This window comes from Rhinatrema bivittatum, chromosome 6 (assembly GCF_901001135.1).
Source record: "Rhinatrema bivittatum chromosome 6, aRhiBiv1.1, whole genome shotgun sequence".
In the NCBI taxonomy this organism is placed as follows: Eukaryota; Metazoa; Chordata; class Amphibia; order Gymnophiona; family Rhinatrematidae; genus Rhinatrema; species Rhinatrema bivittatum.
In genome coordinates this window covers 89,217,194-89,240,308 of record NC_042620.1, presented here as the reverse complement: position 1 = coordinate 89,240,308, position 23,115 = coordinate 89,217,194, and the positions used below count along the sequence as shown (strand labels likewise).

The 23,115-nt window shown below is 42.9% G+C and overlaps 1 protein-coding gene across 1 annotated transcript in view; it reads left to right on the top strand.

The window, feature by feature from the left end:
• The window catches only part of LY75 (lymphocyte antigen 75), a 397,255-nt gene extending 374,923 nt beyond the window's left edge, over positions 1 to 22,332 (top strand). Inside the window, exons 33-35 of the mRNA XM_029605582.1 lie at positions 470 to 592; positions 1,035 to 1,202; positions 18,055 to 22,332. Coding sequence (XP_029461442.1) covers positions 470 to 592; positions 1,035 to 1,202; positions 18,055 to 18,227 — 464 coding nt within the window. The 3' untranslated portion in view covers positions 18,228 to 22,332. The remainder of the gene's footprint in view (positions 1 to 469; positions 593 to 1,034; positions 1,203 to 18,054) is intronic.
• The last annotated feature ends 783 nt before the right edge of the window (positions 22,333 to 23,115 follow it).

Here is a 23,115-nt window from a genome sequence, read left to right as displayed (position 1 = left end):
GTTTCTACTGGTGTGAAAATTGCACATCTTGAAGTGTTCCTGTAATATAACGCATTTGTACTTGTACTAAAGCCAAATAATTGAACTTAAAAATGTTTCCCTAAAGTAAGTAAAACTGGGAAATGAGCAATTGGCAATGCATTTTCCCTCTTTTCCTAAGATATTAAAAAAAATAATATTTTTTCTAGTTGTGCACACATCTGTTCATAAATGCAGTGTCTTTAGCAAGAACCAGCAATTTTATGGTAAAATATTCAAGGTAGAGTTGTTTCAGTGCATGTCCTTAGTGACATGCCTTTTTTCTTTAAATTTTGAAGATGGGGCCCTCAATATCCATTCCACTATTAGAACTAGCAAAAGGGCACCATCAGTTAAGAGATCCATGCTTTAGTGAACAGAAATATGTAAAATAAATAGGAAAGAGTCTAAATGCTTTTCAGTTTTTTCACCACTGCCATTTTTCTCTCAGATTCTTTTTCAACGCTTCTGACTATTAAGGATGAAGAAGAAAACACCTTTGTCAGCAAACACATCAGGGATCATATCATCATCACTTCAAGAGTCTGGCTAGGATTGTCACAGGACTCCGTAGGTAAGAAATAAATATGTTTAGTGTAGCAGTACTGTATGACAGCAGAGAAATTAGTTTCCATGGATTTCTCCTATAGTAATACATAATTTATTATGAGAAATACTGCAAAAGATACCTTAAACTGCCCAACTCAGATGAGAGCTAGCTTGCATTTCTGAAAATGAGGCCTTGTATAGTGACATGATACTGATAATGTATTGCACAGCTCAGAGTTGTCCTGACCTCAAAATCCATGGGATGGGGGTTTATGCACATTTTATGAGATACAAAGGGTCTCTGGGATGTCTCTTATTTTATCCACCAAAGAAGTCCTATAACTTCTGGCCATAAATTTTGCTACAGTCCCAAATTAGGGTAAATCAAACCCTTAGAACTTTTTTCATACCTTCTAGCACTTCAAGGAGAAAATCAGATCTTATGTAATCTTAATCTACTTTTGCAGGTCGGCAATTAAAATGGGTGGATGGTTCAGTCCTTGACTATGCCAATTGGGAAACTGGATTATCAGATACTAATGGAACCTGTGGTGTTATTTTATCCACAAATGGAATGTGGCAGAAAGTTAACTGTAAGAAAGGTCAAAGCAGAATTGTTTGCAAAACTCCTCTAGGTAAGTATGTATTCTCTCTTTCTCTAGGACTGACTCAGGGCGTCATGCCCAAAGGGGATGCCACCATGCTAATGCCCATCCCCTGCAAGTGCTCATTGGCATTAGTCTTAAGGCTGCAGCCAGCAGGCAGTGCTTGGGTCAGGATCAGCTGCACAGGGGCAGAAAACAGTGACTGCTGCAAAATGCGGGAGGTGCATGCAAGAGGCACAGCAGTTTCTAAGCCACCTCTGCCTCTGAAGGGGAGCAGGAAAAGTCCTTCTTTGCAATCTGAATGTGAGATTCTGCCAGCAGAAACACACTGGTGGCAGCTAGGAGAAAGGATGGGAGATAGAAGACAGAAGAGTCGTTTTCTATGATTAGCCTGCAAGGAGGGAGAGACAGAAAGTAGTTTGCTGCTGGTCAAGACAGTAGATGGATGCATAGAAAAAGGTTTTTGGGTGGAGATGCTTGGTTGGGGTAGGTAAAGAAGGAGTAGAGGCAGAAGGCAGACAGAGGGAATCTAACTATTGTGGTCCAGAGGGAAAGACATAAGGGTTTTGGGGGGGATACTGGTGTTGGGCACAGTGTGGATATATATATATATATATATATATATATATATAGATACAGTGGTCCCTTGACTTATGAACTCAATTGGTTCCAGAAGGCTGGTTGTAACTCAAGTTGGTTGTAAGTCGAGACTATTTTTTCCATAGGAAATAATGGGAAAACCCATAATGCATTCCGAACCTCCCAAAAGCATCCCTTACCTAACCATTTGTATAATAAAAATGGTTGTAATAGGTCATTAATTACCAGAAACACCAATACTTCCCTAGTGTACTCACCAAAAAAGTTATAAAATGTGCTTAGCTTACCAGAAACAACAATTCAAGTTTGTTTGTTTATTGATTTAAAAGTTAACATCTTTGGTTTGCAGGAAGGGAGGAGGGGGAGGATGAAATGGAAGGTGGTTACTGTTCGGAAAGAGAGTCCCATTCCATTAGAACATCTGGAACCTGGCTCTTTGGTGTCCTTTCTCTACTTTGGGGGGGGGGGTGTCTGTAGCCCTCTAGGACCTGCTTCTGGCTCACTTATAGAAACATAGAAATGACGGCAGAAGAAGACCAAACGGCCCATCCAGTCTGCCCAGCAAGTTTCACACTTTTTTTTTTTTCATACTTATCTGTTTCTCTTGGCTCTTAGTAAACTTTTGGTTCTATTTCCCTTCCACCCCCATCATTAATGTAGAGAGCAGTGTTGGAGCTGCATCGCCCAAGCATTCCCGGAGAACTAAGACCCGAGGAATACAATGACATTATACACCCTGATCTCCCCTCTCCCTCTGTACCTACGTTCCTTATAGTGCTATATCTCAGTTCAATTAGGCCTTGTTTCTCCTTGTAAGTTCTCTGCAAGTTCATTATTGTCCAAGTTCTTTATTATCATTTTGTTTTTTCATTGTAAGCTGCCTTAAGAGGCTGTCCAAGTTTATCGTTATTTCTTGTTTCATTGTAAGCTGCCCAAGAAGCATCAGTTTGAGTTCCCTGTAAACCGGTGCGATATGTATATTATACAGGAGCATCGGTATATAAAAACAAAAAATAAATAAATAAATAAGTGAAATATCTAGCTTAATTAGTTAGGGGTAGTAACCGCCGCAATAAGCAAGCTACACCCATGCTTATTTGTTTACCCAGGCTATGTAATTCAATCCTTGTTGGTTGTCTGTATATAGATCCACTTTTCTTCATTCCCCCTGCCGTTGAAGCAGAGTTATGCTGGATATGCATTGAAAGTGAAGTATCAGTCTTTCTCCCCTGCCGTTGAAGCAGAGAGCTATGCTGGATATGCATTGGTCTCAACCTTTTTGCAACTAAAAACTGGTCTAAGGTTGTCTGTTTCTGTCTTTTCTTCAACACTGTTCGGTAGTATGATATGATATTATCATTAAGCAAGTGAATGCAATGATTGGCTTTTCCTCTGTCTGGGTGGATATTCTCTACAAATGTTTGTAGCTCTGTCCATTTTTTCAGGAATTCCTTAATTCCAGAAGAGGAAATTTGCTGCACTGATTGCTGCTCCTCCTCCTCCTCTTCAGAAAGCTCCTCAGCTGCCATTCTCTGTTGCTCAGCCAGAAGTTGCTGAAGTTCCTCTGTAGACAATTCCTCTGAGTGTTCCTCTACCAGTTCCTCAGCATCAGCACTGTCTACCTGCAAGCCTATGGACTCTGCTATAGTGGCAATGTCATTGACCACAGGGTTAGTTGCAGGCTCAGGCTCCTCTGCTTCGAAGTCTCTCTCTTCTATAATTTTAGGCCACACTTTCTTCCAGGCAGATCTCAATGTCCTTTGAGAGACATTGGCCCAGGATTTCTCTATTAACCCCACACATGAAAGGATGCTGTAATGTTCCTTCCAGAATTCTTTAAGGGTTAAATCCATATCTGAAACCATCTGGAAGCACTTCTGGAACAGTTCCTTGGTGTATAGCTTCTTAAAGTTAGCTATGACCTGCTGGTCCATAGGCTGCAGTAGAGGAGTTGTATTGGGTGGGAGGAACTCTACTGTGAGCCATGTGAATTCTTCAGACAACTCGTCTTCCAAGTCTCGTGGGTAAGCAGGAGCATTGTCCATGATGAGCAGAGCCTTGAGTGGTAAGCCTTTGTCCTCAAGATATTTCTGTACAGTAGGACAGAAAACCTCCCTTATCCACTCAAGAAAAAGGACTGTTGTCACCCAGGCTTTTCTGTTAGATCTCCACATGACCCCTAACCTATTCAACATTCTGTTTTCTGAACACTCTAGGGGTCTCAGAATGATAAACCAAGAGAGGCTTTATCTTGAGGTCACCACTCGCATTGGCACATAGCAATAAGGTTAGCATATCCTTCATTGGCTTGTGGCCTGGCATTTTCTTTTCTTCCTGGGTAATGTATGTTCTCTTGGGTATTTTCTTCCAGAATAGTCCAGTTTCATCACAGTTGAAAACGTGCTGACAGGAAAAGCCATTTCTCTGTGTCATTGCTCGAAGTGGGGTATGTAGTTTTCAGCAGCCTTTTTATCTGAACTAGCAGCTTCACCATGCCTAGCTATGCTATGAACCCCAGTTCTTGCTTTAAAATTGTGAAACCACCCCTTACTGGCATGAAATATTTCACCATGTTCACTTGGTAATGGCTTATCCTTTACGATATCTGCATTTATAGCCCTAGCTTTTTCACAGATTAGACACTCAGATAGGCAATCACCTGCCATCTGCCTTTCATTTATCCACACTAGCAATAGGTTTTCTACCTCATCTATCACTGTTGATCGTGACTTACTAATTTGAGTGACACCTCTAGTCACACTAACTTCCTTGTACAAATCTTTTCTTTGTAAGATTGTCAAAATGGTGGATTTTGACATGCTGTATATGAGAGTGAGATCGGTCACTCGAACGCCACTCTCAAATGTCTGCACAATTTCCTTCTTCTTTTCAATAGTGATTGCTTTCTTTATCTTTGGTGCCATTTTTAACACTTCTTTGGTGTTCTGCAGGGAGAAGAAATAAAAAAAAAAATATCTAAAAAGGTGTACAACCAAAAACAACACCAACCCAGACCCTCTTTTCCCCCTCCCCACCACTTATGAGAACATCTATGGTCCTCCAGAAACTCTTCTGTACCTTGCCAGCTGAGTGCTGTCCCCGATGCTGCTGTTTGCATTTCCGTGCCAAGTCTGCCCACATGCAACACTAGCCAGCCAACCTCTGTTGATGTCCCGCCTTCCAAGACCAAAAAAATGTGATAGGCAGTAACAACGGGCCAATTACAACCAATCCACGAAAAAAAACAAAACTGCACGCACGTGGCAAGGGTCGTAACTCGAAATTTGGTCATAACTCAAAACCGAAAATTTTGGTCGTAACTCAAAATTTGATCATAACCCGAAACCTTAAATGTTGGTCGTAACCCGAGGGCCCACTGTAGATATAGATATATAGATATATATATATAGATATAGATATATATAGATATAGATATATATATATATATATATATGCGAGAGAGATAAATAAATATATAGATAGCTCAATCACCAGCAAGACGACTTCCTCCAAGGTGGAAGGGGGTGAGAGGGAAAGAAAAGGATGGGAGGGAGGGGTTGAGTGAGAGCAGAGAAAAGACAAGGAAGAGGGGTGAATGAGGAGGGGGGAGGGTGAAAAGGAGGGGAGGGAAGAGAGGGCAGGGAATGGAGAAAGATGTGAATGAAGTGGGACAATGTTTGGGGGAAAAAGTGGAGGAGGAAAGGGGACAAAGTGAAGAGTGCAAGAAGGAAGTGCCCCCCCCCCCCACACACACACACACACTCATTCTCATACACTCACACACACGGGAGGAGAGAGGGGAAAGTGTCATTCCCCCACCTCACTGACACACACACACACACTCCCCCCCCCCAACACACACACACACTCCCCCCCCCCAACACACACACAAATGGAGGACAGAGAAGAAAGTGGATAGTGCAAGGGGGAAAGAGCACTAGTGCCAGCACACACTCTACTGCATCCTCTCCCCACCCCCGACTCTCAAACACCCTAAATCCCCCACTGCCACCACCATCTCCTACACACATACCCTAGATCCACCTACCTACATTGCCACCCCCATACCACCACCCCTCCACAGTCACACACCCTACCTCTCCTACTCACACATTCTACACCAACACTAAAAGTTTTAAAATGCCAATTGAAAGCAATTTACATCATTTATAGAAGAAAATCTTTTACTCTCTGTAATTTGGCAGTCCATTCCAGATGTAGCAGTCCTATTGGAGTCATTGTGAATGTTGGGCTTTATTACATAGGTGCAAGAGGCTTTAAGCTCTTGGAGAAAAATCTTTGTTCTCAGACACAATTTTATTTTTTTCCATAGAAGGGTATATGATGCTATATACTATATATATTAGCACAATACAATCTTGAGGAATTATTTTGACAGGGAGGATTTAGCTGACTGGGAAGTGCTAATTCATTCAAAAAGTGTCCTAATGAAAAATCTCCCTGAATGTAACAGTGCTCCATCCATTTAGCTACAATACAAGGCACTATGAAGCATTGCTCAAAGTATTTTGTGCTTGCTTCATAGTGAGCAATATAGAACTGACAAGGAACTACGTGGAAAGGGAAATTCTGCATCTTTTGGATTCCAGGGCTTACAAGGCTTTAAAGATTAGTTAGAGAAAGGGGTGAACTAGATATCATGGTGTACCTAGGTACAAACAACCTAACTATTAAAGAGTAAAGTGCAAGGACAACTCAGGGAGTCAGGCAGGGTGTTGCACAGATTATTAATCCTTGACCACCTAGGAAGGACTACTGCTTACAACAGCAGAATTGTCAAGTGGTACAGGGAAGAACATTAAGGGTATATTAGAGACTGGATGTACACCTGGAAGAATAAAACTCTGTACAGAGGGGACAGTTTAATTATATTCAGGATAGGTACTGTAAACCTCAACCATCAATTCTAATCCTTTTTATACCAGCATTTAAAATATATAGAGGGGAAGTATAAACTGCTCTCACCCAACAGGCAGAAATCATTTGAGATGAATGCAGTAAGCCCTGAAAGGATGAAAGCCCAAAATAAAATATGCATTTATATCTGGGAGATAGCCCCTCCTGTAAAGCGTACAAGAATCCAGCTATAAAAGGAATAACAGTGTGCAATCCAACTGCACAGATTTTCAGACTGGCAGTCTTTATGGAAGATATCCTTATTCATATCACAGACCCCTATACCCTCATTACAGACATTGTTAAAGGAGTTTCTCACAGGACAAGCAGGATGGTAGTCCTCACATATGGGTGACATCATCAGAATGAAGCCCAATCACGGAACACTTTTGTCAAAGTTTCCAGAATTTTGACTGGCAACTACTGGGCATGCCCAGCATAACACCAACCCTGCAGCCAGCAGGGGTCCCCCCTTCAGTCTTCTTTTTTCCGTGCAGCAGTAGCCACGTGGGTTAAGGAGCTCTTCAGAGATTCCTGACAGGAATTTTTCCTCACGGAACTTCTCTCAAAATTTTACCCCACAGGGGTCCCCTTATTGATATCTTTGCTCCGCGGTCGAACGGTAAGTTTTTTACCTGCTTGCGGTTGATTCCCATTGAGTTTTTCCCTCGCGGCCTACCGGCCATCGACCGCACTGCGACTAAATTTTGTCAAGGCCATGGTGTCGGGTTTCTGTCGATGCCCTGACTGCACTCGAAAGATGTCCATCACTGACCTTCACACGGTCTGTGTGATGTGTTTGGGGTCCGACCATGATGTCCTTACTTGCACCAAATGTGCCCAAATGACACCAAAGGGTCGCAAGGCTAGGCTGGAGAAGATGGGACTTCTCTTTTGGCCAAAAACCCCGACTCCATCGATAGCCTAGACATCGTCTGAACCAGTACCATCTACTTCGCGCCAGCACCGGGAAACCGCTGCTGTCCGACAGGCTTCGACTCCACGGGGGTCGACCCCCTCTGTTCCTCCTCAGGAGAAAGACTGAGGAGAACATCGAGAAAAACATTGATACTGCCATCAAAAAGCTTAGGCCACCGATACAGGCAAGCCCTCGGCATCGATGTCGTCTGAGCCAAAGAATCCTGAACAGAAAAGGCCCCATCCTCTTCTGTCTCTGGGTCACCTAGGCATTCCCCATCTGGACAGGTGCCAGGATACGCGATTCCACCTTCACCGGTGGACCCTCCAGCTACGCCAGTGCTGCCTCCTACTCCGGAACCGGGTATCCATGCCCCAGGTTTCCGTGAGGAATTGGATCAGATGATCCAAGAGGCCATCAGTAAAGCACTCCAGGGGTTCAAACCTCCATCAATGCCAGTGCCGGTTCCTGCTCCAGCCACCGATCCGATACCCATGGCGCTTGCACTGCTATTGGCAAGAATGGATAAGTTAATTGATGCCCTTCCACCGGTGCATCCGAGGGAACCGATGGCTCTGATTCCTTCCTCACTGATAACATTGTCATCGGAAAAAGAAGAATCACCGATCTCCATTCCACCCTCTGGAATGCTACCACCGCCACATTCATCGATGTCACCGATTCTATCGGTGCCTCCATCGATGCCTCCCTCGATGCCGTCGATGCCCCCATCGATTCCACCTTTAACGCCATCGATGCCTAGGCCCGGACCTTTCGGAATAACACCGTTACTCCCTTCTGATGAACATAGGGGAGCTGGTGATGAGCCATACAATCCCTGGCCCGATGATTCATCCCAGGATTCAGATAATCTGCCTTCACAGCTCTTTCCTCCTGATGAAAGGAAGCTTTCTCCTCCAGAGGACTTGTCCTTTACCAACTTTGTTAAAGAATTGTCTGAAACAGTTCCATTCCAGCTTCAGACCGAAGAGGACTCTAGGCATCAGATGTTAGAACTTCTCCAATTTCTCGATGTTCCTAAGGAAATCATGACTATCCCTATTCATGACATCCTCTTGGACCTTTTAAAGAGAAATTGGGAGCACCCTGGCTCTGTGGCACCTGTCAATCATAAGGCAGATGCCACCTATCTAGTTCAGCCAGACCCTGGCTTCCAGAGAGCTCAACTAGATCATCATGGGTGTATCTTGCTTATTGCGGCGGTTACTTCCCCTACTACCCCTAACTAATCAAGCTTGATATTTCACTTGGATGCAGCTCCATCACTGCTCTCTACATTAATGGTGGGGGTGGAAGGGAAATAGAACCAAAGAGCTAAGGGAAACAGATAAGTATGAGAAAAAATGTGTGAAGCTTGCTTGGCAGACTGGATGGGCCGTTTGGTCTTCTTCTGCCGTCATTTCTATGTTTCTATGTTTCTATCATTCAGTAGTTGTGGAGTCAGCCCAGAAGAGGGCACGACGCTCCAAACCTCATTCTTCCATTCCCCCAGGAAAGGAACAGAAATTTCTGGATGCGTTTGGAAGACGAGTATTTCATGGGTCAATGCTCATCTCTCTCATTGCTTCCTATCAATTATACAAGACCCAGTACAATAGGGCCCTGTTTACGAAGATTCAGGAATTTGCTGAAGCTTTACTTCTGCAATTCCAGGACCAACTTCATGCCCTAGCACAAAAGGGTCTAGATGCTGCCAAACATGAAGTATGTTCAGCATATGACATCTTCGACACCGCCTCCAGAGTTTCGGCGGCAGGAATTAGTGCGAGAAGATGGGCCTGGCTAAAGTCTTCAGACCTCAGACCAAAAGTACAGGACAGGTTAGCTGACTTGCCCTGTGCTGGAGATAATCTTTTCGGAGAAAAGATTCAAGAAGCAGTGGCGCAGCTCAAGGACCACCAAGAGACTCTGCACCAGCTCTCTTTACTGCTTTCTGATCTCTCTTCCTCTTCCAAATGTTTTAGGAGAGACACCAAGAGACAATTCTACCGGCAAACGAGATTATATCCCCCGGCGTCCAGGGCTCGAGCTTCTAAGCCTTACCAAAAAGGCCAATCCAAGCAACCTCGAGTACAGAAGTCACAGCCAGCCCCCCAGCCAGGTCCAGCGTCTGGCTTTTAAATCCTTCCTAAAGAGCAGTACCCAGCCTCCACTTCCGACCATTCCCATCGGAGGCTAGTTGTGCTACTTCTCCAAACCATGGCATACAGTCACCAAACCATGGCATACAGTCACCACAGATCAGTGGGTGCTTGCGGTAATAACCCAAGGTTACCACCTCAACTTTCTCTCTGTTCCACCGGATTCCCCACCTTGGCTGACGTGGGGAATATCCGACTCCTGGAGCAGGAGGTCTCCCTCCTCCTCCAGTCCCGAGCAATAGAACCAGTGCCCCTCTCCCAACAGGGGCAGGGTTTCTATTCCCAGTATTTCCTGATACCAAAAAGTCAGGTGGTGTTCGCCCAATACTGGACCTTCGCACCCTAAACAAATACCTACAAAGAGAAAAGTTCAAAATGGTGACCTTGGGTTCTCTTCTTCCCCTTCTCCAAAGGGAAGACTGGCTCTGCTCTCTAGACCTTCAGGGTGCCTACACACACATTTCCATTACTCCGTCACATCGCAGATTCCTGTGCTTCCTAGTAGGCCCGAAACACTTCCAATATCTGGTGTTACCATTCGGCCTAGCATCTGCCTCACAAGTCTTCACCAAGTGCCTCGTAGTGGTAGCTGCCTTTCTCAGGAGTCAAAGTGTCCACGTCTACTCCTATCTCGATGATTGGTTGATCAGGGCTTCTATTCAGCAAGCTGCACTGACGTCTCTACGTCTCACCTGCCATACCCTGATCTCCTTAGAGTTTCTCAAACTATCCAAAATCCAGGCTAGTTGCCTCTCAAACCCTGTCGTTCATAGGGACCAACTTGGACACTCTAAAAGCGAAAGCCTTCCTACCTCAGGATCAAGCTTTCACTCTCACTTCTCTGACCCATTGACTGCAGTCTCGAATACACTCAACTGCACGTCACTTTCTGATCTTACTGGGTCATATGGCCTCCTCGGTGCATGTCACTCCCATGGCCCACCTGGCCATGAGAGTAATGCAGTGGACTCTAAAATCGCAGTGGATTCAGTCTTCTCAGCCAATGTCCACCATTGTACACATCACCAACCAGCTCCGCTTATCGCTGGCTTGGTGGATAAACCAATCCAATCTGCTTCAAGGCCTTCCATTTCAGGCTCCAGACCCTCAAATAACCTTGACAACAGATGCCTCCAACCTCGGCTGGGGTGCACATGTTGCAAACCTGCAAACTCGGAATTTGGTCTCCAGAGGAAGCCAAACACCAATTAAATTTCCTGGAGCTTCGTGCAATCAGATATTCTCTCAGGGCTTTTCAGGATCACCTTTCCAACCAGGTCATCCTGATTCAAACAGACAACCAAGTGGCCATGTGGTACATCAACAAGCAAGGGGAAACAGGCTCCTACCTCCTGTGTCAGGAAGCTGCACAGATATGGGCGGAAGCCCTTTCCCACTAGATGTACCTCAGGGCCACCTACTTGCCGGGAGTAGACAATGTGTTGGCAGACAAGCTGAGTCGCACTTTTCAACCCCATGAGTGGTCCCTCAACCCCACTGTAGCAAACTCAATATTCCAACTTTGGGGTTACCCTCACATAGACCTCTTTGCGTCAATCCACAACAGCAAAGTAGGGAACTTCTGCCCTCTCACTCGCAGCCAACAGCTTCAGCCAATAGATGCTTTCTCCCTCTCATGGGCCAGCGGTCTCCTTTATGCGTACCCTCCACTTCCACTCATTTCAAAGACTCTCATGAAGTTGTGAAGGGACAAGGAGCTAATGATTCTGATAGCCCCTCATTGGCCACGCCAGGTCTGGTTTCCAATTCTCCACGACCTATCAGTACCCCGGCACATTCCTCTGGGGAAGGACCCGCTTCTGATCACTCAGAACAACAGCTGCCTTTGTCACCCCAACCTCCATGCCCTCTCCCTGACTGCCTAGATGTTGAAAGGTTAATCCTTCAACCTCTTAACCTTTCAGAGCTGGTTTCCCGTGTCCTAGTAGCTTCACGAAAGCACAAGGCAGTCTTATCGTTACAAATGGAACAGGTTTGTGGTATGGTGTACTTCCATGTCCAACGATCCCTTCACTTGTTCCACACTGAAGTTTTTGGACTATCTCTGGCACCTGTCAGAGTCAGGTCTCCAAACTTCTTCTATCAGGGTACATGTCAATGCGGTAGCTGCCTTCCATAAAGGTGTCAGGGATGGACCTATTTCAGTACAACCCCTCGTAACACGCTTTTTGAAAGGCTTGCTCCACCTTAAACCTCCACTGCGCTCTCCAGCCCCTTCCTGGGACCTCAATTTGGTTTTGGGGCAGTTCGTGAAACCCCCGTTTGAGCCTCTCCAATCCTGTGATCTCTGCCATCTCACCTGGAAGGTGATTTTTCTTTTTGCGATCACATCTGCTTGCAGAGTTAATGAGTTACAGGTCTTAGTCACCTACCCAGCCTTATACTAAACTTCTGCATGATAGGTTAGTACTCCGCACTCACCCTAAGTTTTTGCCTAAGGTAGTATCGGAGTTTCATATCAATCAATCCATTATACTACCCACCTTCTTTCCCAAGTCCCACTCAAACCCAGGAGAACGGGCTCTGCATACCCTTGACTGTAAACGTGCTCTAGCATTTTATCTAGAGCGCTGCCCACAGGAAATGCACTCGTTTGTTTCCTTCCATCAAATTGGGCAAACCTGTAGGTAAGCAGACTTTCTCCTCCTGGTTAGCAGACTGTATTTCCTTCTGTTACCAACAGGCAGGAATTCCGCTTCAAGACCGTGTTCAAACACACTCTGTCAGGGCCATGGCAACATCAGTAGCGCACCTACGCTCACTCCGCTTGCTGACATCTGTAAGGCTGCTACCTGGAGTTCTTTCCACACCTTCGCAGCCCATTATTGTTTAGACAAGGCTGGTAGACAAGATTCCTTCTTCGGCCAGTCTGTGCTGTGCAACTTATTTGCGAACTGAGGTACCAACATCCTTCTGCCAACCCATTAGGGTTCAGGATGCCCTCTACCAAATTCCACCCCAGTTCTTGTGCCTGTTGCACGCCTTTGGGTACATTTGGTGCTTTGCTCGGGCATCCTCAGCTCGGTACTCACCCATATGTGAGGACTGCCATCCTGCTTGTCCTGTGAGAAAGCAGAGTTGCTTACCTGTAACAGGTGTTCTCACAGGACAGCAGGATGTTAGTCCTCGCGAAACCCGCCCGCCACCCCGCGGAGTTGGGTTCGTTTACATTTTCTTATTTTATTTTTCGCATGTACTTTTTACTATAAGACGAGACTGAAGGGGGACCCCTGCTGACTGCAGGGTTGGTGTTATGCTGGGCATGCCCAGTAGGTGCCAGTCAAATTTCTAGAAACTTTGACAAAAGTTTTCCGTGATTGGGCTCCATCCTGATGATGTCATCCATATGTGAGGACTAACATCCTGCTGTCCTGTGAGAACACCTGTTACAGGTAAGCAGTTCTGCTTTTCTAGGTGAGGCATAGCTGGCGAGGCATAGCTGGTGAGGCAAGCTGGCGAGGCATAAAATAAACCCAGAGAAGTCAGAGACTTTACCACTTCAGGAGAAAGTATGTCAGTTATGGAGCTAGGATTTCCTGATGACATGGGCAGAAGATTTCTTTACCTAGATCTTTATGGATAATAATGCCTTTCTCAGCTAGATGGCATCAATTATCTAAAGATATTTAAAATCCTTACTGCAGCTGTGAACAGGTATTCCGCTGTCTTTAGTGGGTAGAGTGGGACTATTTCAAATGATGATTGTGTCAAAATGGCTATATATGTTTCAAACTATTCCATGCTACGTAACAAGGACAGATTGGCAAAGAATGGAGAGCACTATCTGAAGCTACTTATGGAAAGGAGCTAAACTTATAGGAGACTGGAGGCATAGGATTAGCTAACCTAAAGCTATATCTTGTCGCGTGTAACCTACGGCACATAAGAGATCTGTTAATGGATACAGGATACTATATACCTTCGGCAATGAAGCAGGCTTTCCTCACTCCTCTGAGTCTGTTATATCCTGCATGCCCCGATTTCCATATTGCCTTTTCATTTTAAGGCTGTCCGTTGGTGATCCCATTGATCAAAACATGGAAATATTTTTCCCGTTTGCTAAAGTTTGAGAGCTCATTTTCCCAATACCTCCCTTTTCAGGATAATAGGTCCTTTTTGCCAGGAATTTATTCACCAGTTTTTTCAATCTGGGCCGCAAAAGGGTTGAAGTATATATCTCAATTTTTTTATGATAATGTTTGGAAGAGCTGAACTAAGGCCTGCACATGTCTGCGCAGAAACAGAATGTGCTGTAGGAGATTCAAAGACTGAGTATCTCTTAGCTAAATTACTCTCTGCTACCATCTAGTGATTGGAGTTAGCTTGTACATGCTAGACTGAATATTTATTTATTTATTTAGGAGTTTTTATATACCGTCATTAAGTTATTCACCATCATAACGGTTTACAATAGGGCACCTGTTTCAAAAAAAATATGGGTTGTACATTACATAGGGGGTGCCATTAGTTTTCGGTAACAAAAAAGGCATTTAATTAGGGGATTGAGTGTTTCATGGTAATATGTCCTGATGGTTGACTACAGTTAAAAATAGGTTGAACTAGTTCAGTAAGGAGCATTAAATTAGCCATGTCCAAACAAAATACCAGGTGTCTGTAAATACAGGGATCTGAATACTTTTGAGGATATGATTGCAGGATGAATAAAATTCAAGTAGGAATGTTTTAAGAATTAATTAAAATATTAGCTTTTGTTTCTGATAGGATCTCCTGCAGCGTCTTGATTCTGTAATAAATGTTAGGTTGCTGCTTGCTGTCAGACTTCAAAAGATATGGTAGGTTGTGAGGTGTGTTTGTATATTTTGTGATGTGGGCGGTCTGCACGCACCAGAGCACCCTTTTGTGCATCCGTTCTCACCGCGCATCTTGTATGTTCTGTTTAGGCGTCTTTCTTGGTGTCGATAGTGGGCGCCTAGTTGGACGTGCAGCCTAGGCACGTATACTTGCTCACACATTTTTTGTGCGCACATTTTTTTGTGTGTCCATTTTGGGCAAGGGTTTTATGCGCATAATCTAGGTGCGAAAGTTTACTGTTTTGTGCACTTACAGGTAGAGCAGCCATGGTGAAGAAGCCTAAGCACTTACATTTTTGTGCTGCAAGCCACATCAGGGCCATTCAACCAGAGCTTTCTTTAAGCCTGTGTCAGCACTGCCTAGATGCTTACCCCCTTCTGATTTTGCCAGCGATGGTCCAGCTCCTCAGTCTTAGGAGAGTGGGACTGAGGGAGGCACGATGGGAGTGTCCCCTCCCTTGATTGATCCATGGGCTGAGTTGTCATGAGTCACTAGCTCTCAGGACATCAGGTTCGGACCTGGAATGGACCCATCATCCTTTTCCTGGGAAGAAGTTTTCCAGGGATTGCAGACTTTTCTACAGATCCGGTCTTCTGAATCGGCAGTGAGTACAAAGGTAGATCCATGCACTCTCAAGTGCTCTTCAGCCTGTCTCTACGGTCAGGGGCCATGATGCAATGCAGCCTGAGTAATCTCGAATGCTGGTGGATCAGGATGATACTGATGATGCTGGTGGTGACTTTTCTGATGAGGAAAGGGACATTTCCCCAGATTTGGAGTCATATAAAACTATTCTCAGTTTCTTTCTTAGAGATGAGTTGCCGGGTTTGATATCTCAGACCTTGAAGACCCTAAGAGTGGCTGGGCCTGACTCCTTTGGGATGTAGAAGGATACTATTTTGGCCATGCTATGCAAGGCTTCTTGTTTCTTCCCCTCCTGGATGCAATTGAGGAGTTGATTGATCTGGAATGGACTGCACCAGAGGTGTGTCTTAAAGGAGGACGCATCTTGGTGGGTTTATACCCCTTGGATCCACAGGCCAAAGAGCAGTTACGTTTCCCTAGGGTGGATGCCTTGGTGTGTTCTGACACGGAATGCACCACCATCCTGGTAGAAAGAGGTGTGGCACTGAAGGATGCTCAGGATAGGAGGATTCAGGCTATCCTAAAGCAAGCCTTTGAGGCAGTGACAATGATCTTGCAAATTGCTTCTTGTTGTGCCTTGGTAGCTAGGGCTACCTTGCTTCTCTGTCAAGTCTCTGGTAGCACTTTTTCCAATCTTGGACCTATGGTAGAACTGGGGGCCGCCGCCTTATCTGATGTGGGCTGTGACTTGGTTTGCACAGCCACCAGATGAATGGCTTTGGTTTTTGCGGCCAGGTGGCAACTTGGCTATACCAAGCTGCCCTTCAAGGGCTTGTCTTTCGCAGTGAATTGGGAAAAAAAATGGCAAGTAAATGGGGAGAGACCCAGGTCCCTCGATTGCCAGAGGACAAGAAACCCATTGTCCAGTCTTTTTGGGTGCATGGCTGCTCTCGAGATTACCAGCATTTTTGGTCTCATAGGGGAAGTTCTTCTCAGAGGTCCCATCCCTTCCACAGGTCTTGGTCCTTTCTCCCCTGTGGACCTTGAAAGGATGCTGAGGTCTGGAATGGAGCCTCTTGATCTTCCTAGTGAAGATTTGCGAGTTCACCTGTTGGTGCAAAAATAGGTGGTCGTCTATCCTGTTTTTATCATAGGTGGGTCTAGATTACTTCGGATCAATGGGTTCTCAAAGTGATTCAGGATTGGGTGTGCTCTAGAATTTCTTTCCATTCCTCCAGATCTCTCCATGCAACTCCCCTCAGAAGAAGAGTGGAAGTAGAAGCAACATTACAACAACTGTTGAACTTGAAAGCGGTGATTCCTATTCACGAATTGCAGAGAAATACAGGCTGTTATTCCATTTGTTTTGTTATGCCCCAGAAGGAAGGGTCATTTCGGCACATACTGGATCTCAAGGGCATCACTTAACATTGTGAGTCATGCATTCCAGGGTGGAAACTGTGCTGCTATCTAGCTTTTCCTGAAAAATGTCTTTTGATTTTCAAAATGTGACTACTTTTCTAGGGCAATCAGTATTGGAGAGCTAAGAAAGAGCGACTTTAGATTTTGAGCAAGACTTTGATTAGATAACATGCTTGTATTTTCGTAATCCTACTACTCTATATCTGGGTCAGAGGGTTTGGATTTATGAGGACCTAGCCAGGGCTACTTGGCTGAGAAGGAGTTTTCTTGATATACGCTTGGTTCTTTTTTTGCTTTGCTATCCATGTAAATGTTTAGTAGATATAATTCCGCTGATTGTTTTCCTTCTTCCAGAGCAATTAAGGATGTTTCTTGATACTAAAATGTTTTCTGCTTCCACACCAGTGATGCCTAGAATGGATTCAGGATGATCTCGCCAGCATTTGTTGTTAGGTTAGCCCATGCTTGGTTCCAGTTTCTTTAATATTTCCTTTTAATCTCCACTTATTCCTGTCCTCTTTCTCCCCTATTTTCTTTCTGTAAATTTGTGAGGAAAGTTTGCCTTGTTTAATTTTCTTTAATAGACTTGTTCTGATTTTACATGGATTTCTGGATCAGAGTTTTCTTTGGTTTTTGTTCTGAAAATTTAATAAAGATAATTATGATTAAAAGGTAAGATAGTTATGGGAAATGTATGGCTAGTTGCGCAGTTGCCTACTAGAGAAGTTATGCGTCAATGAGTGGACAGCACGGATGGTAATCATATATTTTTGTGTTGATTCTGTTTTTACTTTTGTATTTTAAAAATTATGAATGTTAAATTGTAAACCATTTTAATAGTTTTCTACTGATTATGCAGTATATGCATATTTTGTAAATAAATTTGAGAGATAACCAAAATTGCTGCCCTTCTGGAGCCAAAATTTTTTTTTATTCTGTTTACATCAGTATCTGATGTGTCAATTTAAAATGAGCAAATTAATTAGACAATTGTTGATAGCAGCTAAATGTGAAATAGCACTTCATTAGAAGCAGGAGGATGCTCCAGCTAGCCCTCATTATGTAAATGTTTTTGGAATGTAAATTGTATGGAATATGTAACAGCATTACGAAGAGATAATGTTTCAGCCTTTAAATCTATTTGGGCAACATTTGAGATTTGGAGTAACAATAATTAGCAAAAGGCAATTCAAGATTCCATATAGGAATTCCTTTGATTTTTCTTCTTTGGAAAGAGTGGGTAGTGGGGTGGGGGATGTTTAAACCTGGAAAATTGTAGAATGTTTGTTTAGGAGACATTCATATAAGCTGTACTGATTGCTTTAATTATTATATAGCTTGCATATTTGACCATTGTTGCTTTGAAATGGAACAAAAACTTTAATACAAAAAAGATATTTCCATAACCTTTGCATACTCAAAATTGAGCAATTTTCTCTTACAGGAACTAATCACACTGGTGTGGCTATTGCATTTGCTGTGATAATTATTCTGGCGCTCATTGCTGGACTCTTCGTGTACCTCTATAAAAAGAAAAAAGCAGTCCTTTTTTCTCCAATACGCTACCAGCGTAGTCTGGATGAAGCCGAAAGCATGTTCATCAGTGATGGCAATTAGGCACGTTTCTGAATTTTATTTTTTTTTTGCACAACCAGGAGCTGCAGTAAAGCAGTTTGGTTTTTTGTTTGTTTTTTTTATGTATGGACTTTATTCCTAGGCAGAAAAATAAGAAAATTGAAATGGCCTAGGACTTGATAAAAAGTAAATGGAAGACCGTTGACGTTAAGGTTGTATTGTTCTGTGTTGGTGGGTTGTGCTGTTGTGCCTCACAAGTGTGAGATTTCTTACTTTTTTTTCCTGCTAGTGTTCAGTTCATGTTTGGGTAATATATTTATCCATATCACCTATACTTCAGTTTGCTTTTCTTTATAAAACTGTTGTTCTTAACATTTAAAATATATACAGTGTGAGCGAAAACACACAAGCTATAAACACAAGCATGCATGCGGTTTATAGAAATCTTTTCATAAGGGGTAACTGTAGTCATCAGTGATAGGTTATAAGATGATCCATAGTTGCAGCAGGTATATGTTAGTTTTAAAACTATGTACTTGTTCACCCTAGTAGCAAGGATTTAGCTTTTCTATTTTGTGTTGGATCTTTTTGTAACATTTAAAATTCCACATTTCCCAGCTTCATATTATGTATTAATGCATTTATGACAGATTCTCTGGGAGAACACTTTGCAGGCTTGTCTAGATTTAAACTAGCAATGAAATCTTTCAGAATCATACTGAATGATATTCTGCATTAAAAACTGGCATAAAGTCTAACTTCTAATTAGGGAAAATGATCTAGCTAGCATATCTACACAGCCAAATACAAAATGGCCATGTCAATGTATTTGGTTTAACAATATAATACATTATTCATTATGACAGTCAAAATCTGTTCCCTTCTCAGGGAGTGGTACAAAAGCAGTTCAGATAAGGCGAGCCTGGGTGAGTCAGTGGCAGTGTATATGCGACTGACCTGAGTTTGATTCTTGGGTCAGATCGTCTGCAGTATTCACAGCCACTGGGATGGTGAGGGAGTCCTAGTCATTGCTTAATGGCGACACCTAATGGCCAGATTTAAGGTCCACAATTGAAGGAGCTCTGGCAGATGGTCCAGCCAAGGACTGTCTTTAAAATAGCTGGGCTAAGTGAGTTGGGAGGTGAAGTAAAATGGGGGAAAAAAATCCCTGGGTAATTGCAAATGAAGACTCATAGCGTCAGATCCCAGCCCTGGTTCTGATTCAGCTGGAAAACCAAAGGAGCAGAAGGCAATCACCAAGCCCGCTGTTCAGATAAGCATGTGCACTAAAGAGAATATAGAACAAGTTATTTTGTATGCCTTATACTAATACTTAGGCTGTTTTAAATTCTAGTTACATTTTAAACCTTTGTGACCTTAATATCAAGTGTTTCTCCCATTCTAAAGCTATGGCAAGAAGCTTTTTTTTTTTTTTTATAATGGGGGCAGTATGTGTGTTTCCTAATTTAATGATATGCTTGAGTATTTAATGTTTCAGCTGATTGTGCACTGAATGGGTTGAACAGAGCTGGAATTGGAATGACTACTGAAAAACTGAACGTGGTACCAAACACTTATGCACATGCCACTGAATTCACATGCTTTGAAGAAATGCAAGGCACTTTTTAAATTGGCAATTTATGCCAAAAGATTAATTTGATGCTTTAGGGGAACAGTGGTATAGTAAACCCTTTTAAAGGGAGGGTACCATACAGTCCTGCTCCTCCCCCATCCCCCCCGCTTCCTTGTACCTCCAATTGACATGGACAGTTGTTTTTCTCTGTTTCTATCCTTTCTGCGCTTTATCTCCATTTTAAAATTCCCTGTTTGAAAAAGTCTCTTGGTGGGGGTGGGGGTGAGCAATTTTCAAACTGGCCTGCATTGCTGCAAAGTTTGCAGGTTTGCTCCTCATGCAGACTTTTCACCAGATTTCAAAGGAAAAGTATGTGGGTACTTTTACTTTGAAAATTGGCCCTGAGCAAAGTACCCAAAGCACCTGCTTTTCCTGCAGAAACATTTTCCTGACCAAAACTATACATACAGTTTTGAAAATCCATATTTATGTATGTTATTTCCCTTGGCCTAAACCCACTCCGAGAACACCTCCGCTATAATGCGGGTAAAAGTACACAAGCTGTGGAACTGTGCATGTACTCTTACCCAAAAACAGGGTGGGAGATTTTCACACAGTCAATTTATCCTTTTTATCCACAGAAATCCCTTTGAAAATTGCCCTGTCCTTGCCACTTAACAAGATCCCATCTTTCCCAGAGCCCTGTAGTGCTCTTGTTCCTGACCCTGCAGTTTGGGAATGTGCATGCTGAAGTCAGCACTTAAGGAGTTATGCATGCTGTAAATGCAGCATTTGAACAAAGGGGAAACCATTTGCAGTTCCTTCTCTGCCTTTGCCAATGATTTTTCAGCATCTCTTACCATCATGAATAGATAGTGTCACCAAGACATAAAATAAGGAAGCCCCAGGCATGATGGAGAGCTTTGGAGCTAAGCTTGTTGTTTGCAAATGCTTCTCAAAAATAAAACTGGGAAAAGAAGACACTACAAACAGGAGAATTAATCTATAATCAATTTAAGGTACATGAAAGCCAAAGAATATGAACAGGAAATAACTATGTTGACACTTTTTATAAAGAAAATTGTACTGCTTATTCTAAGAGAAAATTCTTTAGCAGATTAATATTTAATGCTCTAGTATTTGGGTATTTGTATATGTTAGAATGTTCTGTATTGAAAAACCTTGTGTATAAACATCTGCAACTTAACTGCAAATATGTTTCTGCCTCTGAATTCTATGGCATGTTAGTTAAAAGCTGTGACACAAAGAATGCACCATCTAATCTGACTTCTATGTTTTAGGAAAGGCTGTAGACCTACAATGATTGATGTGTACCGTAGTCATTTTTTTTTTTTTGTACATATATAGTACGGGTGTCTTGTTTTAATGAACATTTGCACTATTGATATTTGAAGATGAAAGTACAAAATATATGTTTATATTCCCTACAAGCAGGTATTCTCAACTCAGACCTTGGGACACACCAAGCTAGTCAAGTTTTCAGGATATCCACAGTGAATATGCATGAGATGTGCGTCCCAAGGATTGGATTGCGAACCCTGCCCTAGAGGTCCAATTACACACAAATCTTGGATCATTCAAGAATCTTGCCACACTAAGTGGCATGAAAATTGGTTACCCCCTCTTCCCCTCCCCATCCCTGGAGGTTTACCATTGTGCATATGCCGGCTGCCACCCTACCCTGCCTCTCCTTATTCTTCCAAGCAGAAGAGTGGCATTGGACCATGTGGCAGCAGTGGTGGCAGCATCACTGCCCTCCCTCCACCTGGAGACTTACAAGCCAGCAGGTGCTCGCATTCCATGCAGAAGCTCTGACGTCTGAGTGGAGTTCTTTAAAATTGAAACTATGGAGGCTGACACGGGGACTGTGAGCATGTGCTGACTCAGTATTCCGCACACAGGGAGTGGAGTTGCTGCCACACATGAATAGCAGTAGGACCTGGGGGCCATCATGCTGCTTTGGAAAAGTGAGGAGGGTGTAGGGTGGCAGTGGGCATTTGAAGGGAGCAAGGTGAAGGTGGGGGGGGGGAGGTTAAAGGAAGTAGAGTAGCAGAGGCTTAAGGCAACATGGAGACTTTTGGCTGCTTCCTGTAGATTGCTGCCTAATAGGTTACGTCCGCCCTATGCTCAAGGTGTACTGCAGGCATTAAATTCGACATCTGCTCCCATCCATACATGCTGACTTGTGCAATCTGATTGGTAAGTATCCTGTATGGCCCAAGATTTTTATTCACGTTGATAACTGAGGAAACTGATTTTAAGAGAGATGATGTCCAATTGAAAGCACTGGGAGTTTTCTACAAAGTTTTTTTAATTGTATATTTTATGAGTGTATATAATGTGAATATTTTTGTAAGGAATATTTCTATATATTGCATTCCAATTTGATGTGACCAGCTCTTAAATGATGCATTGAGAATACCTGATGTGGCGTATAACTTCCTTGTTAAGTGTACTATTAAAGTTGTAAAATTATTTCTGCATATGAACATTAACAGAGAATGGATGTGTACAGAGAAACATTAAATAAAACTTAATTTTCTTACTAATGGATTTTCAGTTTTTCATCATCTTTTGGGTTTCACCTCTGAATATGAACCTTTCCAAAATCACTCAAACGTCAATACATTATTTAATGTGCAACTCCATGTGCAAAATTCAAGGCTGGTGCTGGCCAATGTTCTCTGCTGTTACTGGGGGCAATGTAATTAGCTGAGTGTTATAATTGCATGGTTTAACGAACAAGCTAATTTTTTAACTCCCGATGCAGTAAACTAATGATGTGCTAATGCATTGGGAATTAGTGTGCACAAACCAGAAAATGTGTGCAAAAAAGAAAAGGTTTAGCACACATAAAAACATACTTTATGCACATAAATCATATTTATGTGCAGAAAACATGATTTATGTTCACAAACCATGATTTCCATGTATAAAATGATTTATACCCACAAAAAATGCTTTCTGCACAGAGAATACAAACTACGGGTCCTGGCACTGGAGCTGTTGCTTCTGCCCATAGACTATCACTAGCGCTGAAAACTTTAGTCCACCTCAGAAACGAATAAAATTTCCAACAGTAAGAATATATATATGTATTAAACCAAAGGGAAAAAGTTCTAATGATAAATATAGAAAAAATTCTTCAAAAATGTTATTTATTAATGACTTTTAGAAACTTTTAGAAACAAAGCATGAGGAAATACATACCATAACAATTCGATATACACACATGTATAATACAAATATTACTATATCAACAAAGCTAAAATCAAAGGCACACTATAGCTAGACATAAAAGAAACTCCCTACTCATTGAGTTACATGGTACTGTTA